The sequence below is a fragment of the Sorex fumeus genome, unplaced genomic scaffold, assembly GCF_029834395.1.
Source record: "Sorex fumeus unplaced genomic scaffold, SorFum_2.1 ptg000098l, whole genome shotgun sequence".
Lineage (NCBI taxonomy): Eukaryota > Metazoa > Chordata > Mammalia > Eulipotyphla > Soricidae > Sorex > Sorex fumeus.
The window spans coordinates 32,543,085-32,568,282 of record NW_026606155.1 but is presented as its reverse complement, the minus strand read 5'-3'; the positions used below and the strand labels follow the sequence as shown (position 1 = coordinate 32,568,282).

Sequence of the window (25,198 nt, the reverse complement as noted above, 5' to 3'; positions counted from 1 at the left end):
TGCTCTAAGTGGAAAACAGTTTGGTTTTTAAATACAGTAGAATATTATTTGTATCCTCATGACTTTGTGGATAGAACTTCAAAACCCTAACTGAATGTATGCTGTATGAAGGAACCATTAGTGACAAGATTAATAGTATCAATGATTAGGTTCTTACCCCAAAATTTGAGTATGACGGAAAAAATATTGGAGACAACTCTGGTCAGATCTGAGAAAGTTATAAATCATCAAGATTCTGGGATATCTCATCTAAGCTGTCTCAGCCAACAATTTTTCATGACCATAAGTGGCTTTCCAAGACTTCACACAGAAAGGGCAGACAACCATTCAAAGAATGTGTAACAGCAGAGAACCACATCCAAACAGCTCTCCATCTATCCCACTGACTATTCATAGAGCTGTGAATGGATCTAAACTAACATTCCCTCATTGACTACAAGGCTGATTATGACCTGACTTGCAATGGATAAGGACAGATCTTTCACCTGCCAGGCACTCCAGATCAAGATATGAAGAATAAAATGCATCTTAGGATCAATAGCAGGTATTACATGTGCCTCGCACCCAGCCAACACAGGTTCAATCTCCAGCATCCTATATGATCCTCAAATCACTGCCAGGAATAATTCCTGAGTGCAGAGTTAAGAGTAACCCCTGAGCATCACTGGTTGTGGCCTAAATACAAAAACAAAAATATTAAAATAAATACATCTTAATGTACCCTATTATTACAGGGACAGACACAGAGAGTCTGTATTTGGAATACTGTGGGAATAGCAACAATAATGTTTTGTGCTTCAAGATCATAACATACTTACCACGTGTTCTTTTGTCTGACCTTATAACACTCTGGTGACAAGTATAACTTTATAACTATATTTATATATATTTTATTAGGTCCTTTTCTGTTTGTGTGGAGGAAAGGTTGGTGTGTTGGCCATTGGCTGTGCTCAAGGCAAACTTCTGGCTCTGTGCTCAGGTAATTATTTCTGGTGATTTTTATTTCTGGTGATGCTCAGGGGAGCAGGGGATAAGAAACACCAGAAACTGAACCTAAATCAGTCACATACAAGATAAGTGCCTTATCCATTTTGCTATCTCCCCAACACCATGCATAGTTTCCTATCTAATCCCAAGATAGAATCTGCAGAGGTTACATATTCTAGACTCCATCTATCTTATGTAAGTGTATTCAAAGATCTAAAATTTACCTCTTCCAAATTCAACTATATAAGGTAATTTTCTGTTAATATTTTGAGGTTGGACATCAAGAAATAAGATAAAAATTTACCCCATTTTATATCATTAGACCATTATATCTATATTTATAACTATGTAGCTAAATAGCTAAAGCAAAGCACATTAATGTGATTTTAATAGTGCATACATGGAAATACCAAGCATATCAAATAAGTGATTCACAGATGACTAAAGGTTAAGAAATTTTTCTTCTCATTTAATCACAATAATAAGAAGTTAATGATATTCTCAAACATTAGATATTGGCGGACTTGTGATCCTGAACAATATTTTGTTGGCTTTCTAGAATTTAGACCTATTACAAAGAATGAAGGAGGGAATATCATGTAAGATATATTGCTCCATAATCCACTTCAAAACTAGTTAAGACACATAGCCAATTTAAATTGAAAATAAACCACACAAGGTTAAAATAAGCTCATGTGTAGCATTATATGTTCTGAGATTTCTTTTGTGTAATTTCAGCCTACATGTTGAAGTGTTCATCCAAATGTCTCCCCCTCCTCTCTAAAATATGAGCCTCTCCATATTCTCCAAATATGAGCCTCTTTATTTTTTCCCTAAATACCATCTGAATGTTAACATCGGATTTGTGTGGGGTTAAAATACCCATTTGCACATAATGTTAGAAAGAGATTTTCACTCTGTCTTCTACAAGTGAAAAATAACAACAAAAAATAAAGTATTTTTTTAAAAAAACCTCCAGTTCTAGGTGTATTTTCTTGTGGTCCTTAACTTATTAATTTCCCAATTAGGAATTACTTCATTTTTAGCCTATTTGACAAAATGAGTCACAGTCCAGATCCGATGGCTACATTACAGTCTCTAATAATTTCTTGTAGGCATAATTTTGGAATCAGAAGCTAAATTTCTAAGCAAGTTTTACATATGACCATATATTAAACTACAATCGTTTAATGTTTTATGGGTGGTCCTATATGAAAATAGAAAGAAATTCCCTTTATTTTATTTAGAAAATAAAATCTGAGGCAATTATAGAAAAACTATAGTAAACACCCCCTTAAAAATTATAAAGTAGGGGGTATGGTGCCACCAGCAGGTCTGTACCTGTGAGGTGAGTGCATCAGCAGCCTGATGGCAACATCAGACTTTCAGATACCCCAAAATTGGTGCTGTGCCATTGGCCAGACCACAAAAACTTGGGGTAAAGTTTACCAAGAAAGTAAATAGCCAAAAGTTAGGTATGCAGGAGACACACCCACAAACCACCTCTGGCTCAGCTATATAATTGGAGGCATGGCCTTATTAGTTCCTGATCAAACTGCTTAACGGACATGATCCCAGAGACTCAGAAACGAATCTCGGAACCCAAAGGCTTCTGGCAGAAATGCGTCCTATTCCTGCAGTAGGTTACTGGTGCTACTCTAGTCCAGGTGGGAATAGGTTTCATGCCTTGGCCTGTTCCCCCTGGCGGCCTGGTGACCACCATCGTCCAGAGGCCACAGTCAAATTTAGGCCTGCAGTGAGGAGACACGTGGGGCCTCACCACGTGGGGGTGGAGCCGACTTTTGCTCCCCTTCCCAACAAAACCCCAAGTCGCCGCCTACAAACGCCTCTCTGGCTCCTGACCAAGCTGATTAATGGCCATGATATTGGAGACTCAGAAACAAATCTTGAAACCCAGTGGCTTTTGGCAGAAATGCATCTGCACGGCATACAAGGTGGCCGCCGGCTCAGAGCTTATTGGAAAGCCAGGTATGAGCCGGCAGTGACGGGGCAACTGCAGTCTCATTGGAAGGGGGGTGGTACCGGCTCGTCCTTCACGCCTTACTGAGGTCACGAGTTACCTCCCACAAGCGGCTCTCTGGCACAGCTATGGCACCAGAGGCAAAAGAACTTAATCCAGAACCCGGAAACTTGAGCCAGAAAAGTGAATGGACTATGCATTAAACTATAGCACCAAGCCTCCCTGAGAGGGAAAGGGTGTTGCTCCCTTCTGCCTTCCCTCTCCTCCCCCGGCAGCAAGATGGCCACCACCTCAGAACTTAATGGAAAGCCAGGTATGAGCTGGCGGTGACGGGGCAACTGCAGTCTCATGGAAAGGAGGGCGGTACCGGCTCGTCCTTCACGCCCTACCAAGGTCATGAGTTGCCCCCCACAAGTGGCTCTCTGGCATGGCCATGGCTCCAGAGGCAAAAGGACTTAGTCCAGAGCCCAGAAGCTTGCAGAAGAAAAGTGAATGGACCATGTGTTAAACTACTGCACCATGCCTCCCCAGGGGGGAACGGGTGTTGCTCCCTTCTGCCTTTTTTCCCCTGGTAGCAAGGTGGCTGCCGCGTCAGAGCTTATAGGAAAGCCAGGTACGAGCCGGTGCTGATGGGACAACTGCAGTCTCATGGGAAGGGGAGCAGTACCGGCTTGTCCTTCACGCCCTACCGAGGTCATGAGTTGCCCCCCACAAGTGGCACTCTGGCATGGCTATGGCTATGGCTCCAGAGTCAAAAGGACTTAATCCAGAACCTGGCAGCTTGCGGCAGAAAAGTGACTGGACCATGCGTTAAACTACGGTGCCAAGCCTTCCTGGGAGGGAAAGGGTGTTGCTCCCTTCCGCCTCCCCCCCCTCCCCCGGCAGCAAGGTGGCCACCACCTCAGAGCTTATTGGAAAGCCAGGTATGAGCTGGTGGTGAAGGGGCAACTGCAGTCTCATGGGAAGGGGATGGTACCGGCTCATCCTTCACGTCCTACAAAGGTCATGAGTTTCCCCCCACAAGCAGCTGTCTGGCATGGCCATGGCCTCAGAGGCAAAAGGACTTTGTCCAGAGTCCAGCAGCTTGTAGAAGTAAAGTGAATGGACCATGCGTTAAACTATGGCGCCATGCTTCCCTGGGAGGGAACGGGTGTTGCTCCCTTTCCCTTTCTCCCCCCTGGCAGCAAGGTGGCCGCCACCTCAGAGTTTATTGGAAAGCCAGGTATGAACCGGCAGTGAAGGGGCAACTGCAGTCTCATGGGAAGGGGGACCGTACCAGCCCGTCCTTCACGTCCTACCGAGGTCATGAGTTGCCCCCCACAAGCGGCTCTCTGGCACAGCCATGGCTCCAGAGGCAAAAAGACTTAGTCCAGAGCCCAGCGGCTTGCAGAAGAAAAGTGAATAGACCATGCGTTAAACTATGGTGCCATGCCTTCCCAAGAAGGTAAGGGTGTTGCTCCCTTCTGCCTTTTCCCCCCCGGCAGCAAGGTAGCTGCCACCTCAGAGCTTATAGGAAAGCCAGGTACGAGCCGGCAGTGATGGGACAACTGCAGTCTCATGGGAATGGGGGCGGTACCGGCTCGTCCTTCACGTCCTACTGAGGTCACGAATTATCCCCCATGAGCGGCTCTCCGGCATGGCCATAACATCAGACACACAGAAACCAATCTCATAATTATCTGGCTCTTTTCAGAAATCCAAAATCGTGGCTGCGTGACATTATATGATTCTCATAACCAGCTATAGAAAACAAAATATTTCACAATGCCTTTTCAGCAATTCTGATTGTTTGGGGGGAAATTCTAAACAATAATGGTGCATCTTTTATCGAAATAGTGAATGTAATCAAAGTAGAGCAGAGTTAAGTAGAAATCATCTGCCTCACAGGCTTTTGGAGGGGGAGGAGGGGGGCTATGCTGGGGTTCTGGTGGTGAAAAACGAGTACTGGTGAAGGGAAAGGTGTTTGATCATTATATGACCGAGACTTCGACCTGAAAGCTTAGTAACTTTTCCCACAGTGATTCAATAAATAATATAAAAAGAAAAAAAATAAATAAAATTTTTAAAAAATTAATTAAGGTGGAGTTCATGGCCAATTCAATCAGCTAATCAGTGGCTGAATAAATAGCAGTACTGCTACAAAAAATTAAAAAGTAACTTTTTAAAATATTTAGAAAATATTGAAATTTTTGTTAGTACAAAAACCAGAGGAATTTAAACATGTTTCTCCTTGCCTGCCTACAAACTTACACAGTTTTAAAAATTACTAAGGCTACCTACTGATAAATACTGGGCAAATGCTTCGTTTATCCTGAAATATCTTCCAGTAAACTTTTCAAAATGTTCCACACCAGCAATATTACAAGTTGATTGTTAAATTGTTAATTTCTCAAAGAGTAGCTGTTCTAGTTTGCTCTTATTTGACAGTAACTGTTCACAGTCTGGACCATGTGGCTACAATGCGACCTGTAACTAAATCTTATTGGCATATTTCTAGAATTAGAATAGTTTTCCAGTTTTGGGTTATTCACAAGGAGGAAAAAAATACCACCTGATTCTTAGGTTGTTAGTCAATGTGGGTTGATGACATAAAGGATACATGTCCTTGACTCTAGCTCTGTTTGTCCAAAATTCAAGTGGAATGAAACTTAACCTACATAACAGATTATAATGAGAATAATGAGTAATAATATAAATCCCAGAAAATACAAAAATATTTAAAAATAAAAAGGCATTATAGCTCTAAAGGAGTTCATGTGTCTGACCCCAGACATATTTTTTTTAAAAAAAAAGACATTCATATCTCCAAAAGAGTTCATGTGTCTGACTCCATCAAATTTTAACTCAAGGCACTTCAGAGAATATACTAAAGAGGTACCTGCATATTTAAACAGTTGAAAAAATACTATCAAAAAGGTCAGTGGAATTATGATTCTCAAATAAGACAAAGCATGGTAAATTCTACAGCAATATGGCAAACATGACATTAACTTTAGATATGATTTAGAACAGATAAGCTTAAAACTAGGCATCACATCTATGATCCAACATGGGATTCTACAGACATTGTCATATGGAAAACTCATTTCATAATTTAGAACTACAACACAGTGCAGATTTCTCTATATTTTGTGAAACAATACAGGACAATGTTTTCAGTGATAATTTGGGAAGGAGATATATAGACTGGTGCTTGTTCAGTCAGATGGAAGCTCAATTACTCAACCTCCTCAATGATCACCCCAATCAAGATTCCTACAAACAATAAAAATATTTCTTTGTTCCAAATATGCATTGTTCCAGGTAGTAGTCTAAGTAGCACTGTAGCACTGTCCTCCCATTGTTTATTAATTTGCTCGAGCGGGCACCAGTAACATATCACAACAAATTGTGAGACTCGTTGTTACTATTTTTGGCATATCAAATACATCACAGGAAGCTAGCCAGGCTCTGCCGTGCGGGCAAGATACTCTCAGTAGCTTGCCAGGATCTCCAAGAGGGGTGGAGGAATCAAACCTGGGTGGGCCGCATGCAAGGCAAACACTGTACTCGTTGTGCTATTGCTCCAGTCCAGTACTCTAAGTACTTTGGATAATGATTTTTCTTAGTTCTCATAACCAACACTATGAAGTAGGCAATATTACTCCATTTTATAGATGAGAAACCGAAATTTGAGTGTAGTATGAACTTCCGGTCCCTAAATTTCATCAAGTAGGCTTAAGATCATAAGTAATCCTTAGACTGAAAAACCCAGTGACTAACTTCCAAGTCTCCCCCTGCTTGATCTATGAGTGACACTAGTCAGGGCTGCTCTTTCAACCTTTTCTTGAAATACTTGTCCTCATGGTATGCTGGACACTTGTAGATTTTTCCCTACCTCTATATTTCCTTACCTTACTAGTCTCTGCTAATTTTACCTAGTCTTTCAGATTGCTAAAATTGGACATTACTTAATTCTCAGAAGTTTCATCCAGCTACACTCAATCCCACGGAATGGTCAACCAAACTTAAAAAATGCTAACAGTTCTCTATGCCAACACTTCCTAAGTGCATGTTGTTATGCAGGATCTCTTCCCCTAGAAATCTAGACTTCTCTGTTGACTCTTAGATACTTGAATTTTTATGTCTAATAAGCGTCTTAAATTTCCCATGAATTTCAAACATTTGATTCTTATAACATCATTCACCCAAAATTCTTCTGCCTCCCCTATAATTTTCTCCATCTCTATTGATTTTAAATCCCAAGGAATAAAAAGTAAATTAAAATAACCCAAAGTCATTTTTAAAGTTTTCTTTTCCTTTAACATCCTACATATTATCTGAAAGTAAATACTGTTGATTTGGTTTTATCTGAAAAATGTAACCAGCATCTAACCACTGCCCTCTCACTACTGTCTTACACCAAGGCATCATCACCTATTACTAAATTACTGCAATAACCTCCCCTGAATTTTCTCTTTTCTTCTTTGTCATCCCAGAGTTTAATTTCAATACAGATACCAGAATGACCCTGATAAAATTCCTGAGATTATCACTTTCTTCTCAAAATCCACTAGAGAGCCCTGTCTATAGAATCACATGGTTTCCACAGTCATGTTTAATCAGATTCCATTACCTTTCTGATCTCATATTAAACCATCTCTCCTTAGACACTCTTTAATTATTTTATTTGTTTGTTTGTTTGTTTTTGCAATTCAATTAGGGTAAAGGTAATGGAATACTCAGCAATATATATATACCAAAGCTTATTTATTTATATATATTTACATAAGTAAAGTAAAGGCCCTCCTGTTGATCATCGATTTGCTCCAGCGGGCCCAGTAACGTCTCCATTGGAGACTTTGTTGTTACTGTAACGTCTCCATTGGAGACTTTGTTGTTACTGTGTTTGACATATCGGCTACATCACGGGGAGCTTGCCAGGCTCTGCCATGCGGGCGAGATACTCTCGGTAGCTTGCCGGGCTCTCCAAGAGGGGCAGAGGAATCGAACTCGGGCCGGCCATGTTGGCTGCGTGCAAGGCAAATGCCCTACCGCTGTGCTATCGCTCCAGCCCATATACACCAAAGCTTCCCCAACTCTTAACAAAGTACATGTTAGAAAGTCCAGTTAGAAAGTTCATCCTGTCCCACACCATAGGAATCAAGTTAAAAACAGGCCACACATCCAGGAGGGTCAACTGATAGTCCTCATTAACACGGCCATCATTGTAGTAGTCGATGATGGTTGATGATTGAGTCATGCCTGTCGAAAGGCAACTTGTACCCCATCCAGGAGTACAGTCCAGATCAGTGACGGACCACAAGGGCACTCCACGACATGCAGGTTTTCCCACTTCAGAATCTCCTTCCACACCATTTCATTGTTCTGAATGTGGATTTAAATGATACTGTGCAATTAGCCTGGCTGATGTCCTCATCCTTCAACTTCCACTTTTCCATAACATCGCATTCCAGAATATCTGTTCCAAAGGGTAAACCCACTTTTTCTCTGAATCTAGTCTAGGAATGGAAGAGTCCTCTCTCGCAGTCAACAGTGCCAATGGCTGATAGGGGCTGGGGTCTGCTTAGGTGGCGACATCAGATTGGAAGGATCTAGGCTCTCCTTATTCTCAATTCTGGCCCTGGCATTTTCATAGGTGCATTCTTGATTGGCAGGTACAGAGCTGGCCACATTGGATGGCTCTTCACTCACTGGATAGATTGCCATTTGCCCTTTATGCATTAGGCATCCTGAAAGCTGGGGTGATGTCTGATGATCTGAAGCATTTGAGGTCTGAACAACAACAGCCGGGATCAAAGAAGCAAACCCATGGTTGGATTCCCAGAGTCCAAACCCAAAATTAAAGTGACAGTGATGTGCAGCAGTCACCTTCCTCTCCCTAGGTCATCACCATTGCCCGGGTGCACTCAGTTTATAATGTGGACAAAGATTTTAATTATGATGGCTATAAAAGATTGATTATAGATTAACCATGTTAATCATCATTAATATTTCTTTGTTTTAAATTTATACAGGAAAAGTTTTACCTGACAAAAATTTCCAAATTTCATAGTAGATAGACATTTTATTGTTCCTTCTATTCACCTAGTATGCCACTAGGCTATAAACCTTCTTACTTGAGACTCAAGCCAAGGATTTTATTTTTATTTTTTTATTTATTTATTTATTTTTTAATTTTTATTAGTGAGACACCATGAGGTACATTTGTAGACTTACAAATTTTTGTGCTTGGGTTTCAATTATACAATGATCAAATACCCACCCCTCCACCAGTGCCCATTTCCCACCACCACGGATCCCACTATCCCATCCCTCCCACCCCCCATCCTCCCCATCCCACCCTGCCTCTGTGGCAGGGCATTCCCTTTTGTTCTCTCTCTCCTTTGGGGTGTTGTGATTGAAAAAGAAAGCCAAGGATTTTAAAGGCAGTACTTATATAACAATGTTCACAAGACATAACTGAGCAAGAATCCCAGCATTCTCACTGCAGATCAGCTTTCGTCAAATGCACATATGTTCCCATCCCATACAGGCTATCTCAATGAAGTGCTACCGCTGCCAGTACTTCAGTCCAAACACAAACTGTAAATCACCCATCACAGGTTTATTAATAAAATCCATGCATTACTGTGTAATGGCTTTATAAATAAATCCAAACATAACTATGCTAAATTCACTGTAGACTACAGAATGTTTTACAATAAAGATTTACAGAAGAATTTTAATCCTGATGGTTCTTAATTTAGGACTTAGTATGACTTTTCCCCTGACTCTATTCTCATCCACTTATAATTCTATGATTGAAACAGAAACAACATTTTGAAAAATATAAAATATTTTAGTCCAGCTTCAAGTACAATATTGACACATTTTCTACCTTTACCAAACTCAAAATTATAAACTACTTGAAAGATTAAACTTATAACTCAACCTAACAAATGACATGTAATGATGCCCCCCTCCCTTTTTTAAGACTTAGTCTTTATATTTAAGGAATGTGGAAAGAAGCTATGTTGGAGATGGGCTTGAGGACCAAAGAAATATCAGGGATAACTTAGATCTAATGAATGTAGAGAAGAAAGATGACAGAGAGAATTGACAAGAGGCTGTCAAAATAACACAGGAGCACTGTGAATAGAACTAAGGAGCACTTCCAAAGACCACACAACATAACAGAAGCAAGTGGACCAGACACATATACACAAGAGACAGATATTACAACAATAAATTTCTGATAGATTTAGAAAGGTTGGGATATTCCCTGCTAGCCAAGTAGTTTCAAACACACCATACAGAGCTTTAGAAGTTGTTAGAATTATTCAGACACAAAATTTCATAGATTTAGATAAGAAATAAATGAAAAAGAAGCAAAAACTAAGAGAAGAATCATGTTAAGTGGCAGACTTAGTTCAGGACATAGAACTGACCAAATGCATGTGCCTCTGCTTTCTTCAAAAAGTCACAAAATGACAGAAAATGGGCATCTTAAATGCATAAAACTATAGATAAAATAATCAGAAATAATTATAAATCAAAAAAATAAAATTTTTAAAGTTTGAAACATAGGACAGGCAGAGATGATTGACATATCTAAGAAGATTCAATAATTTTGAATTGGGGAATGAGGGGTGGCCACATCTGGTGGCACTTGGGGCTTACTTCTGACTCAACACTCATGAATCACTCTTGGCAGTGTTCAGGAGATCATATAGGACTCCAGGGATCAGACTTATTTCAGTTGCATACAAAGCAAGAGCCCTACTTACTGTACTATCACTATGTCCCCCACATTTTCTGTTTCAATTTATGCACTGTGATTTGCAAAGTTTTCCATAATAAACTTTCAGGAATAAAATTTTTCCATCCCACCACAAGTATCACTTTTTTTTCTCCACTAATATTCCCAGATTCCCTACCACAAGAACAGAACAAAAATATCAAGAGTCAAGACAATTATATTTAGAATGCCTAAACTTCCTATATAGGAAGTTATATTATTATGTAATAATACAGAACCTTTTAACCTTTTGAAATTGAGGAGACAAAGTTGGACCTGAAACTGGAGGATTCAAGAAAGTCTGTTTAAGCAGTTCAAATCCTGGCACCACATGTGGTACTCCACCCACCAAGACAATTTCAGAGCCAGAAGTAAGCCCCCAGCACCACCACCACCAACAACAACAACAAAAAAGAGTGCTCAGTTTCCCCCAAAAAAGACACAATTTTCTTTCTGAATTTCCAGAATTTTCTCTTAATTTCCTATGTCAGGGCTGGAGAGACAGCACAGCGGGTAGGGCATTTGCCTTGCACGCGGCCGACCCAGGTTCGATTCCCAGCATCCCGTATGGTCCACTGAGCACCGTCAGGAGTAAATCATGATTGCAGAGCCAGCAGTAACCCTGTGCATCGCCGGGTGTGACTCCCCCCCCCAAAAAAAAAGTTTTCCTATGTCTAAATTAGTCATTAGAGTAACACAGCTATTGGAAGGTGCTCATCAGGAAGTTTCTCATAAGACATTAATGTCTACTAAAACTTCCCTGGGTGAGTGGACTAATTTCAAAATGCCAATTCAAATCCTAAAATATTTTTATATGACAACTTCTCTAACATGCACAGAAATGTTTTGTTTTGTTAGGAAACAATAACAACACAAGGATATTCGTGCTTCTAACTTGAAAAAAAATTATATATATGGAGCGATAGCACAGCGGGTAGGGCGTTTGCCTTGCACGCGGCTGACATGGACAACCTGAGTTCAATTCCTCCACCCCTCTCTCGAAGAGCCCAGCAAGCTACCAAGAGTATCTTGCCCTCACAGCAAAGCCTGGAAAGCTACCCGTGACGTATTCAATATGCCAAAACACAGTAACAAGTCTCACAATGTTACTGGGCCCACACGAGCAAATCGATGAACAATGAGAGGACAGTGACAGTAACTTTATAGAATATTCAAACTTCATCACTAAATTCTGCAAATGGTAGTAAAGTCCACTATTCCAAAACCATTTAAATTTCCTGATGATTTTCTTTCAAAGCCCACAAAGACAGGAGGGCCTGGATTTGGTTTTATTTATCCCATGATAAAATCAAACATAAACACGTGTACACACACAGTCACCAATAGGATTTTCAGTATCTTTATTTCCTAGTTCTTATGGATAGCCTTTTTGCGGTCTTCCACTGTAAGAGTAACAGTAAGGGGCAGGGATACAGCTGAGGAAAAAAAAGCAACACTGTTTTGAGTTTAAAATTAGATATTATTAAGCCTAGAGCCAAAACAGTAGTCCTGAAAGCATAGATTTTCTTGTAAATGAAGAAAAATTAGATGAGAGAAGTTGTTGTGTTTCATTCCCACTATTAAAATACAAAAACATGGATGGGTGAAGAATCTACAGTAAGTATAGGTGAGAAAAATAAAAAGAAATATGGGTGCCAGAGCAATAGAAAAAGCAGGTATGGCACTTGACTTGAGCATGGCTAACCTGGGTTCCATTTTTGGCACCACATTAGGTCTTCTGAGCCCCACCAGAATCAACCTGAGCACAGAAACAGTAGTAAGCCTGCAGCAGAGCAGGATGTGGGCAAAACACACATACAGAAAATAAATATAGGTTAAAAAAAGAAACTCCAAAAAGAAACTAAAATAGGTAGAAGTAAAATTTAAAATATTAAAACTGTAAAGAAGTATATCCTACTTCTCCGTCTGGAATTCTGGAAAATGACAACATGACCAAGATTACCATAAGGCAGATACAGCATCAAGGAACACCTTGAAAGGAGACATAGAATAAAATAATAAGTCACAAACTTTTCAAAATAGAAAAAGAAAAATAGCCACATATGTTTATCTCAGTTTAACTCTACACAAATTTAATTCACCACCAAAAAACTTAAGCCTGGAGAAATAGTCTGGATATTCTTTGTTCTTAATCTACAACTAAAAAAAATGTAATGTCCAAATTCATTTATTTATTCACAAAGTACTTATCAAGCACCTACTCTGTCCACTTCATCAGAGAGACAATTGAACCAGACCAGGCAAGCTCCTTGTTTTTATGGCTCCTGTCACAGTTGGGGAGACAAGTAAGTCTATAAATAAATAAAACATCTAATTATAGACCTTCAAAGAAGGATCATAGAATAGAGAGGACCTTGTTTAGAGAGAAAGGAAGTTATCATGGAAGTGTGAATTATCAATTCCTGGTAACTTTTCCCACCATAAAGATACGGAAAAGTCATTCTTTAAAAGTCTCTTTTCTCTTGGTATCATCAGCTTAGCTACTTTTCATTTTTGTCTGCCAGAGAACAGTATTCTAAGCCCTAAACTTTCTTTCAACCTATTAAATAACCTCTCATCTCTTTTCTCTTTAGTTTTGTAGTGATCAATCTCAAGATTCAGTCCATACTCCTCTCCTGAGGGGTCTAGTAGAGATATTTCCAAACCACCCTTTTATTTGGTTGGGGTTTCTTTTGGTCTGAGAGGTGGATAGTGATGAAGACATATCAGGTAGTAGCCAGGTCTTACTCCTGGCTCTGCTCTCAAGAAATCACTCCTGGCAGGGCCCAGGAAGCCATATGGGGCCATTGGGATACAACCCCGGTCGGGCATTTGCAAGGGAAGTGTCCTGCCCACTGTATACCTCTCCAGCTTCAGTAAACCACCCTTTTGTTCAGAAAAAAATTCCAGGTTGACAGCTTATTCTACCAGGAAAACTTCATTTGATCTTCTAATAATTTGCTCTCAATAACACAGTTGTCAATATTTAAGATACAGGCTAAAATTATGGAGCAAAGAAAACAGAAAAGAAATAGCCATATCACGGAGAGAGAAAACAAGGAGAACTAAATATCAAAGAAGTCAAAGGATATGATTCAAGAAGAATAAAAATAATCTCAAAATTTAAGAAAAGTGCTTGAGAGATGGTACAAGGAAGGTGTAGATACTAAAAAGAAATACTAAAATAAAATCATAAGCTTTAGGAAGCTAGTTCAAAAGGAAGGAAATTGGCAGGTACTTGATATCAAATAAATGATAGGGGACTTGATTTGCATGCAGTCAACCTAGGTTCTATCCATGGCACCACCACATATGGTCCCCAAGTCCTGCCAGGAATGATTCTTGAACACAGATCCAGGAGAAAACTCTTAGTACTGCCAGGTGTGGCCAAAAACTTAGAAAAATAATAAAAAGGGAAAGGTTGAATTTTATTCACGTATTTATACATTTTAGGATTAAAGAGACATGATCATATATGAGGGGCATGAAAAATATTCAATAGAGGCACTGGAGCAACAGCACAGCGGGTAGAACAATTGTCTTGCATATGGCTGACCCAGGTTCGATTATCAGCATCCCATATGGTTCCCTGAGCACCACCAGGAGTAATTCCTGAGTGCAGAGCCAGGAGTAACCCCTGTGCATCATCGGGTATGATCCAAAAAAGCAAAAAAAAAAAAAATTAAATAGAGCATAAAACAGAGAATACAGAGAATATAGAAGAAATAAAAAATAATTGGGTGAGGGATAACCTCAAGTAAAAAGCAACTCTACATCCATATCTTATACAATTTCACAAAAAAAAGGAAAACCATCTGTTGAGATGATAAAGAATGGCCATACATATAGTCCAAAGTCATGACTATATATCTAACACCTAAACTCCCACAAAGACTTATCTCAGTTATAATAATTTATGTAAATATTAAGTAAGAAAATATAAATAGGTGAAAAGGGCTTGAAATTACTCTAAATGATATCAATGGATAAATAATATAGGGGTTTAATGCATGCAGTTGACCCCAGTCTAATCCCCAGGACCACATGACTCCCAAAGTATCACTGAATGCAGGCGTGGAGACCCCAATAACTGCTTGAGAAAGAAATAAAAGAAGGAAGGAAAGAGGGAAGGCAGGAAAGAAGGAAGGAAGGAAGGAAGGAAGGAAGGAAGGAAGGAAGGAAGGAAGGAAGGAAGGAAGGAAAATTCATTCATTTATTCAACTTATATTTAGAAAGTGGGCTGGAGCGATAGCACAGCAGGTAGGGCGTTTGCCTTGCAAGCAGCCTTGCAGTTCGATTCCTCCACCCCTCTTGGAGAGCTCGGCAAGCTTTTAAGAGTATCTCGCCTGCACAGCAAAGCCTGGCAAGCTACCCGTGATGTATTCAATATTCCAAACACAGTAACAACTGTCACAATGGAGACATTACTGGGTCCACTTGAGCAAATCGATGAACAATGGGAGGACAGTGACAGTGATATTTAGAAAGCACAATTATAAAGTAGGTGCAATGCTTTATGATAAATATAAAAATGATGAACAAGACAAACACAGATACTGTTTTTACCAAGGTTGTGTCACTTTTTAATTTGCTTTTTCAAAATTTTAACTCTTAGATCGTATTTATGGAGAGAGAGAATCTAAAGATAGAAATGGGGTCCAAGTTGGGATGGAGACAGTAGTATGATGAGACAGATGATGAAGATGGGAATGAGACAGAGATGGACTAAAGATGAGGATAGATATAGAGAAGGGTGTAGGTAATGATGAACTGAAGATCAGATGGAGCTAGGAAGAATGGGAAGGGAACAGTGCTGAAAGAGAAAGAGAGAGAGAGAGGGAGAAAAAGAGAGAGAGATTATGGAGTGACTTTCTTGTCAGATCTTCACCATATAACTAACATATTAATGGTTGAGAAGTATATGGTTTATTTCCCTAATATCAATACCAAAAAATAAGCAAAACTAGATAAAATGCTGAATGAGTTAAATATGTTTGAGTGGTACAGGACACAGTGAGTTCAAAAGAACAAAAGTGAAACAAGTTGGGTTTGGGGCAACCTAGAAAATTACCTGTTGCTTTCTAGGAAAACCGTCTTTTCAGAATAAAATGTGTGAAGACACGATCGGGCATAAAAAACAAACATTACTATAAATACATAAATTTTCTTCAAAAAAGTTAAAAATTCTATTTTTAATGAAAACAGAATAAAGTGATATCATATAGTTTTATTATAAAAAATTTTAACTTTGGGTTTCATAAAATATTTTTTCTCATGGGATACTCAGCTCATTAAATAAAATAAGAAGGAAAAAATCAAAGATTTTGACTTTCTTTTTACAAGTAGGGGTAGGCATAAAGAATTGACCCAGTTTCTAAAATAAACATTTGGCTTAAAGCTCTCACCATCTGGCTAACACTAAAATGAGAAATGAAAATAAACTTGTTCATATTCCATCTCCTACATACACCACAACAGCAGGAACAAGGAAAAAAATTAATGTATAATCTAATATTACGTCTGAGTCAGCTGGAGTTCTATATTAAAATTTCTAGAGAATATTTTTAATACTGGAAAGGGGTAACAACTAACTTTTAAAAAAAATTAATCCATGATTGGGTTTCAGTCATATAGTGTTCCAAACCTGTCCCTTCACCAGTATACGTCCCCCACCCCAATGTCCCCAAGTTCTCTCTAGCCCCGTACCCCCCGCCTCTATGGCAGGCATTTTTCTTTTCTCTGTTCTCTCTCTCTCTCTCTCTCTCTCTCTCTCTCTCTCTCTCTCTCTCTCTCTCTCTCTCTCTCCTAACAACTAACTTCTAAACCTGCCTGAATATTCACCTGATTCAAATATCCACATCAGTGACTCACCGATGTGGTGTACAGACTTGAGTTCTAGTCCTACCCAAACAGACGAGTTCTATTCCTACCCAAAGGCAGATGTATTTCACTCTCCTACCTTTTAATTTCTACTGGGCAAAACATTTATTTTTCAAAAATCATATCTTCTTATTTACATACTATTTACTGAGAATTTTCCCTTTTATCTTTTTATGTTTTTTTTTTTTATTGAATCACTGTGAGATACAGTTACAAAGCTTTCATGAATAGATTTCAGTCATGCAATGTTTGAACATCCATCCCTTTATCAGTGTACATTTCCCACTGCCAAAATTCCCCATATCCCTCCTGCCACCCCCACCCCCACCTTTGCTCCCAGCCTATCCCTATGACAGGCTTCTCTCTCTCTCTCTCTTTTGGGCATTACGGTTTGCAATACAGATACTGAGAACCATCATGTTTGATCCTTTACCTACTTTCAGCACACATCTCCCATCCAGAGCAATCCCTTCAATATCATTGTCATAATGGTTCCCTCTCTATCTCAACTGCCCTCTCTTGAAAGGACACGAGGCAGGTTTCCAACAATGGACCACTCATCCTGGCCTTTGTTTCTACTGTGCTTTGGTGTTAGTCTCATTCTACGTATTTTTTTAATATTCCACTAATGAGTGCAGTCATTCTATGACCATCCTCCTGCTTATTTCTGACTTATTTCAATCAGCATGTCCATCCATTTATAAGCGAATTTCATGACTTCATTTTTTCTAATAGCTCTATAGTAGTCCATTGTGTAGATGGACTATAGTTTCTTTAACCAGTCATTTGTTCTAGGGCATTTAGATTGTTTTCAGGTACTAGCTATTGTGAACAGTGCTGCATTGAACATAAAAGTGCTCTCCACCCTCCCTCAGCCTGAAATCCAGCCCTCCACAAAGGGAAGGCTGGGCCCTCAGTGATTCACTGTGAAACTGCCTCCCCTGCCATGATCCATATATATATATATATATATATATATATATATATATATCCCTAAAACACTTAAGTGATACCTCTTTTTTTCTGGATACTAATTTCATGTCCAATAAGCTACCCAATTTTATAAAGTGACATAATTACATTTATAAAATTGTAATATAGAGAATGTTAAAACTAAAAGAGAATTTAACAGCCATTTATTTCAACACTTTTTCATTTCATAATTAAAAATATTAAAACCCAGATATACGCAAAACTCTCTTAGGTCTCACAGTCCTCTGACCCTAATTTTTGGTGTCTCCACTCTTTCATTTATTTCTCCTTCAATAAAAAGTGATAAAGTCAAGGTCCATAATCTCACTTGGTTTGTATTTGAATCGCACAGAGCATTCTAAATGAGTTTGTAAGCTAGAGAATATGAGTCTCATCTGCAAGATGTTGAGTGACTAATGTGTGACTGAATCCTCCCTGGTAGCACTTTACTACTCAGAAGGAGATTCAAATTCTCTTTCTACACATCCCACTGGCAGGTGCTCCTGTTATGTTTCTAAATGTGCCAACCCATTTTTCTACTATATTATAGGCCATACCAGTTACAAAAAAATTCTTAGATTATTTGAGCTATTACAACTACATTCTACTTGAAAACTCTATATTAAACTACATTCTACTCGAAAACTCTACATTAAATTTTTTTCTTTTAGGGCCATATCCAGAGATGATCAAGGGTTAGTTTGTCTCTGCAATCCGGAATAGTGACTCCTGGCAATTCTCAGGGAGTCATGTGGGATGTTGGGGATCAAATCTGGGCCGGCTGTGTGCAAAGCAAGTGCTTTACCCACTATACCATAACTCCAGTCCTACATTAATGTTATTATGACTAGTTTTACTGTCTACTAATTGAACCTTTAGAAAAAAATCACATCTATATATCTTAGTTTTGCTTTATTTTATAAAGCCTGAAATTGCATAGCAAGCCACCAGAATGGATTTTTATTATTATATTCCATGTAGATCAAGCTGCATCAAGTTGGCAACTAAGCAAGCAGTAGTAAAAAATATAAAAACCACTTCAAATTTAAAAAATTGGCTATAGTTCAACTGGTCAGTTGAAATATTTTATCAACTTACTGTCTTTAATATTAAAACAAAGCAAACAAATAAGTACATGGAAGAAAATTAGATAAACTATTATTTATGGTAAAAGTTATCCATAACACTTTTCTTTTTATACATCTGCAATGCATATATACATGTGTAGTCTTTTATAATGGTGCACTAAGCTAAAATACAATTTATGCAATTATTTAATAAAGAAGAATGAACTAAGTGAATAATTATTTTCTTGACAAATACTTGAATGTAGATTCATATAAATAAATTAAAACAAAAATATATCATCAGGAAACTTTCATGCTCATATATCTCTCTTTTATATTCATTAAAACAAATAACCAGTACATTATGGTGCCTTATGAACAGAAGCAAAATTAGTCAGTCTGCTAATATTTAGAAGAAAAAAGTTACTAAAGGCCCAATAAGATTAAATAAATGAAATCTATTAGAAAAACATTTGAGGAAGGCATCATTAAGCATTAACTGCGCAAATTAACAAAGAGATTATCCAACTGAAACAGGAAAAAAGATGCTGCTTTTAACAACTATTGCAAAAAAAAAAAAAAGAATCTTTTGCCATGATTTTGTAAGTGTCAGCAAATAGTCAGGTTCATTGACACACAGAACCAGAATAAGAGGGAGCTGAGTATTCTGAGAAGTTTTTGGCTCCTGTTTTGGCTACAGATACATGAAGTCCACTGGGCTCAGAGCATGCAAGAAATGTAAATTAAGGTATAGAATGCCTAATGTTGAAAAGAACCAAACAAATCATTCCAGTCCTGGAATATGAGCAGGTGAATTCTCCATCTTGGATGCAGAGCATGTAAACAAACAAAGTTAACAACTCAGATGACCAGCTACCCAATGAATGGATAAAGAAATTTTGGTGTACGGGGCTCAAAATAAAATACAAGAGGTAGGATGCTTGCCATGAACACAGCAAAGCTGGGTTCAGATCCTGTCACCTCACATAGTTCCCTGAGGACCACCTAGAGTGATCCCTAAGCACAGAGCCAGGAGTATATCCTGAGGACCACTGGGTATAGTCCTAAAATTGTAGTATATATAGAAAGTGGAATATAGTGCAGCAATAAAAAACATTAAATTATTGATCCCATTGAAACCTGGATATAATTGGTAGTATCACATTGAGTGAAGTAAGTCAGAGAGATAAAATGCTAATTGTTCTCACATACCTGCAGTTTTCAGAGTAACAATATAGAGAAGGGAAGATACCAAATGCTGGCAAACTTTTGGAACTGGATCATAGATATGTTAATGCTAAGGAATAAGAGGAGTGGGGTGAAAGCATGAAGAGGAAGACTTGCAATAATATATTTTTGGTATGGGTTAAAGGTTCTGACATTTCAGTGGTTTCAGATGAGGTAATTATGTAATAAAAAGTATAAAAGTCAACAGCAGTATAAGCCTATGATCCAAACTATAATAAACAATTTTTAAATGAGTTTGTTAAGAAGCTGGGGTGTGAATAATGTAAACTTGGGTCATCAGTGATAACACATTGGCACTGAGGGTGGATTTGTAATTGGAATTTCTTAAACAGAATGCCTTAAGCTTTGTTATCAATAGTTTTTAATCAGAGTGCCTAAATTTAAAAATCATCATCATCATCATCATCATCATCATCATCATCATCATCATTATCATCATATGAAGTTCAGAGAGATAGTACAGTGGTTATGGAACTTACCTTTCATGTAGCAATCACCAGCATTACATATGGTTCCCCATACACTGCCAGAAGTGATTTTTTGAGCAGAGATTGGAGTTAGCCCTGAGCACAGCTGGGTGTGGTTAAATACCCAAATCTGTTGCATTTCTTTGACAGTGAGTTTGAAGAGAAATATTTAAAGACTAAAATAGGGTCTCCAAATACATCAAATATACAGGAATCAACAAAGACTATGGAAGATTTACATATGAAAAACAAAGATTATAGAAGATTTACATGTGAAAAAAATAGAAGTGCCAGATAGCACAAAGGGTTGGGGATCTTCTTACCATGTGACCAACCCTGATTAGATCACCTTTATATAAGGATCCCATATAGTCTCCCTAGCCTAAAAGGAGTAATTCTGTGCACAGAGCCTAAAGTAAGCCCTGAGAACTGCCAGGTGTGTTCCAAAAACAAAAACAACAAAAACAAGAACAAAATTAGACTAAAATTTAAAAAATTGAAGAAGATAAAAAGAAATAGAAAAACATCCCATAATCATGAATTGAAAGATTTTAACTATCAAAATGACCAACTTACTCAAAGAATTATACAGATATAATATAATCCCCCCAAATTTCCAATGGTATCCTTCAAAGATTTAGAATAAATGCTTTTAAATTTTCATATAATCATAAAATTCCCTGAACAGTCAGAGTAATTGAGAAAAAGAATATTGTGAGCACTGCAGCCCCTGTACTTAAATTATACTGTAAAGCTATAGTAATCAAAACAGTTTGATACTGGAATAAAACAGACATTTAGGTCAATGAGATAGAATTGAGAGCCAAAAATAAACTCTTAGATCTTTGGACAGTTAATTTATGGAGAAAGAAGAGTTAAGTGCTTTATGTTGAGGAAGGAAAGTCTTTTCAATGAGTGTTGCTGATAAAATTAGATAGCTATATCCTAAAATAATGAAATGGACCATACATAAAAACAAATTAAATGTTAATTAAAGAATCATAATATTGGATCAGAATCCATACAACACAATGAGGAAAACACAGAATTCTTCAGGACATGGATCTCAAAGGTATCTTCAATGATTTGACTAAATTGGCAAAACAAAAACAAAACAAAACAGAAACACAGAAACAATCCCCCTCCCCCCAAAAAAAGCCCACAACAATGGAAGAACATGAAACTAAAAGAAATTGCAAGAAATTCAGGTTAAAATTAAGAGATGCCCTATTGAACAACAGTACAGTATCCAGGCAGCATCACCACCTATTATTAGGAAAATCAAAATAACAACAATATATCACTTCATGTCAGTGAGAATATCACATATCCAAAAGAAAAGAAACAACCAGTGTTGGTAGGGATGCACTTAAAAATAAATTCTTGATTTCTTTTCAGTGGAAATGCTACACAGTTCAACCTCTGTATAAAATAATATGGAGACTTCTCAAAAAAAATACTATGTTCCAGCAATTAAAGCCCTTGACATTTATTCCAAGAACACAAAACTATTAACTATAAAAGACAAACACCTGTGTTCACTGCAGAATAATTTATAATAGTAAAGATATGGAAGCACCTCAAATGTCTATGACAGATGAGTGAATAAAGTAGTATAACCAAAATGGAATATTACTTAATTATATCAACTCTTGATTTATGCTTTTAAAAGGATAGAAGCAGGAGGTGTCATATATAATCAAATACATTGTTAGGAAAAAGACAAATTTCAGATGATCTTACTGATTTTCAATCAGTGGTAAGTAGAACAAAGTTTCTTATGATAATAAATCCTTGGAATTTGACCATAAAACTGAAGTAACCAAGTGCTGGGGCAAAAGGGCTTAGAAGAGAAAGGAAAAGGTGTACTAGGTGTGACATGATGAGAGTGGTAGGGGTGGGTGGTTTTTAATGCTATACAGGTGGTGTAAGTACAGTAAATTTATACATCAAAAACAATTTGGAATGCCCTGCCACAGGGGTGGGGTGTGATGGGGGGGGGGGGTAGGGAGGTGCGAGGAATGCTGGGAGCATTGGAGGTGGGGAATGGGCACTGGTGGAGGGATGGGTACTCAATCATTGTATAACTGAAACCCAAGCACAAAAATTTGTAAGTCTACAACTGTACCTCATGGTGTTTCACTAATAAAAATTTTAAAAATAAACAATTTAACTGTCATAACTATGTTCTCAAATATAAAATTACATTAACTATGTGAGAATATTTTCCTTCTAAAAGCTGCTGTCAAGCAACTACTACCTTTGTTATCACTGCTAACAATGGTACTCTAATAATTTAGACCTACTGAACTCTGAACACTATCTTGTCCAGATCCAAGATAACAACCATTCATAAACCAATCACACTCCTGTAGTTCAACATCTAAAACATAATGGCTTAGACAAAAAAAATAATGATTGTGATCCAACAGCTTAAAGATTTCTAAGAATTATAACTCATATCTTTGGCAGAATGATTCTAAAATCACTCTAAATATCAGAGTTTGCATTAATTTAATTTTATTAAGCTTGACTAAATCATCTGAGTGAATCTGCAAGCATGGGTCATGTGGAATATCACCAAGATCTTTTTCAAAACAGCTCCTTCTTAAATAATTTTATGGAGCTAACACTAAATTATGTTTATATATTTCAGGTGTGAATAGTTGCAAATAACCATCTGATATGATTCACTTATTTATCCACCATAAATTCAATTCTATATTTTATGATAAAATTGATTTCTTTCCTTAGTTTTTGGTCTTCTGGTATCTAATCCATCTGAGGTTTGAATATGCTATCTTAGAAACCTTTGGAAGGCAGTTTTCCCATAACACCATCAAGTGTGAACATATATATATATATGTGTGTGTGTGTGTGTGTGTGTGTGTGTGTGTGTGTTCTATTTTCAAGACACTTGTTTTTGTTTAATAGCCTCATATTTACAATATACATTTCAGTCACAGATGTTTATTCAACATATAAGGGTTGTGATGGAAATTAGACTTATAAACAGTTTTTAGCAATATTCATTATAAATACCTGCAGAAAAGTATATCCAGAGATCAACAGGAGTTTGTTACTAGTTAACATATTTTCTAGACCATGTACCTCACATAATATACTGTTTTGGTTTTGGAGCCAAATGCTCTGTAACAAAACTTATGAAATGTACCAGATGATGCCTATCTAGATGCTGTTCTCCCCTGGAAAATACTCTGCCAGGTACAGCATGGTAAATAGAACTAAATCACAGAACTTCCATTCTTATGTTTGCAACAGTCTTTCCACATTTTTTCTTGTATCCTTAAATAATTTTTCCAATTTTCTAAGGCTTAATAAAATTAATGCAAACTTTATATATTAAAAACCTTTCTGAAGGCAAACTTGCTTCATTTAATCCTGCCAAGATTGAGTCCTCAAAAAAATACCCAATCAAAAAATTTTTTTAATTAAGAAAAAAGGTACTTACAGCCAACCATCATCATGGCTACCGAAAACATCTTCTCCACATCTGTAGTAGGAGCTATATTTCCAAATCCTATGGTTGTAAGGCTTGTCATGGTAAAGTAGAGAGAGGACACGTATAGTGAATCTTTGCTGGGGCCTCCTTCCCATATCCCTGCACTGGTATTGTATCGATATGGAGTTCCAATACTCAAGGCCAGCTGGTAGAGCCAACTGTCTATTTGGATAGTGTTCGTGACTTCATCGATGACCTCATAGTCCCCAATGCTGTACCAGATGCAAGCCAGCCAGTGGGCAACTAGTCCAAACACACATACGAGGAGCACAAGGACTGCTGCTCCATATTCTAGGTAATGGTCCAATTTTCTAGCAACACGGCCCAGTCGCAGGAGACGCACCACTTTTAAAGAACTGAAGAGACTGCTGATTCCCTGAGTGAAAGAAAAAAAATGACATGACACTTTCAGGAAACACTGGTAATATAAACAATAAAATACCTTATCTCAATGAATTTGATCAATTATTCATACACTAAGGATAAATAAATAACAGCACTGACTTTTAGTCAACAAAAAGTTACTGAAATGATAGTTTTTCAGTCTTGATTCCTCCCAAAATTGAAACAAGCATTTGTAAATGATTATATTTAAAAAGAAATTTTATTAACTAATGAAAACCCAATTTTTTATTTCTTAAGAAGTATTTAAATAGTATAGACAACAACCGAAAAATAAAGCTTAAATGCAATGACAGCGGAAATAAATTGAGTGAAAAATTCAGATTATTTTTTTCTTTCTGTAAAACTTTAAAAAGTTTCATTTTTTTCACTTTTTAAAAGTAACTATGAGCAGAAAAGTTTCAAGAGAAGAATATCAATCTTATTGTCAAGCAAATAGGAAATATTTCTGTGCATGTGGGGAGAAGAAAAATAATGTCACTGTTGATTCTACTATCTCTTGTTACTGTCATGATAAGTACAAAATTTTCAGAGTTCTGGAAAAGTGAAAAGAGCTGAGTCTAGGGTATATAGCCTATTAAATCCTATCATTCTCAAGCAATTGTCATAGAAAAGAATATCAAAAGGTAACAGCAATAAAATTCTACTTTGTTGGGAAGCTTAAAATTTCAAATATATCCAAATGGAAATACAGCAAAGGCCAAAGTTTTCAAAAATGGGTGATACAGGAGGTTAGCAGGATAGTTGTAGTAGCATTGTGTACAATTATGGGCATTTTATGTTTGGCAGCGTAAAGGTGGTAAACTTAAGAGACACTGATTTTTTTCTGAAATGGAATCAATAGGTCAAATCAGTTTAGAAATCTCTGGCATAGATTTTCTTCAATCAACA

General features: G+C 37.5%; 1 protein-coding gene and 1 pseudogene across 1 annotated transcript in view; both read right to left on the bottom strand.

Annotated features, from left to right (window-relative positions):
- The window catches only part of KCNH5 (potassium voltage-gated channel subfamily H member 5), a 391,167-nt gene that overhangs the window by 234,125 nt on the left and 131,844 nt on the right, over nucleotides 1-25,198 (bottom strand). Inside the window, exon 7 of the mRNA XM_056134093.1 lies at nucleotides 23,855-24,281. Within this exon, the coding sequence (XP_055990068.1) occupies nucleotides 23,855-24,281 (427 nt within the window). The remainder of the gene's footprint in view (nucleotides 1-23,854; nucleotides 24,282-25,198) is intronic.
- LOC130041156 (holocytochrome c-type synthase-like) lies at nucleotides 8,010-20,401 on the bottom strand (annotated as a pseudogene).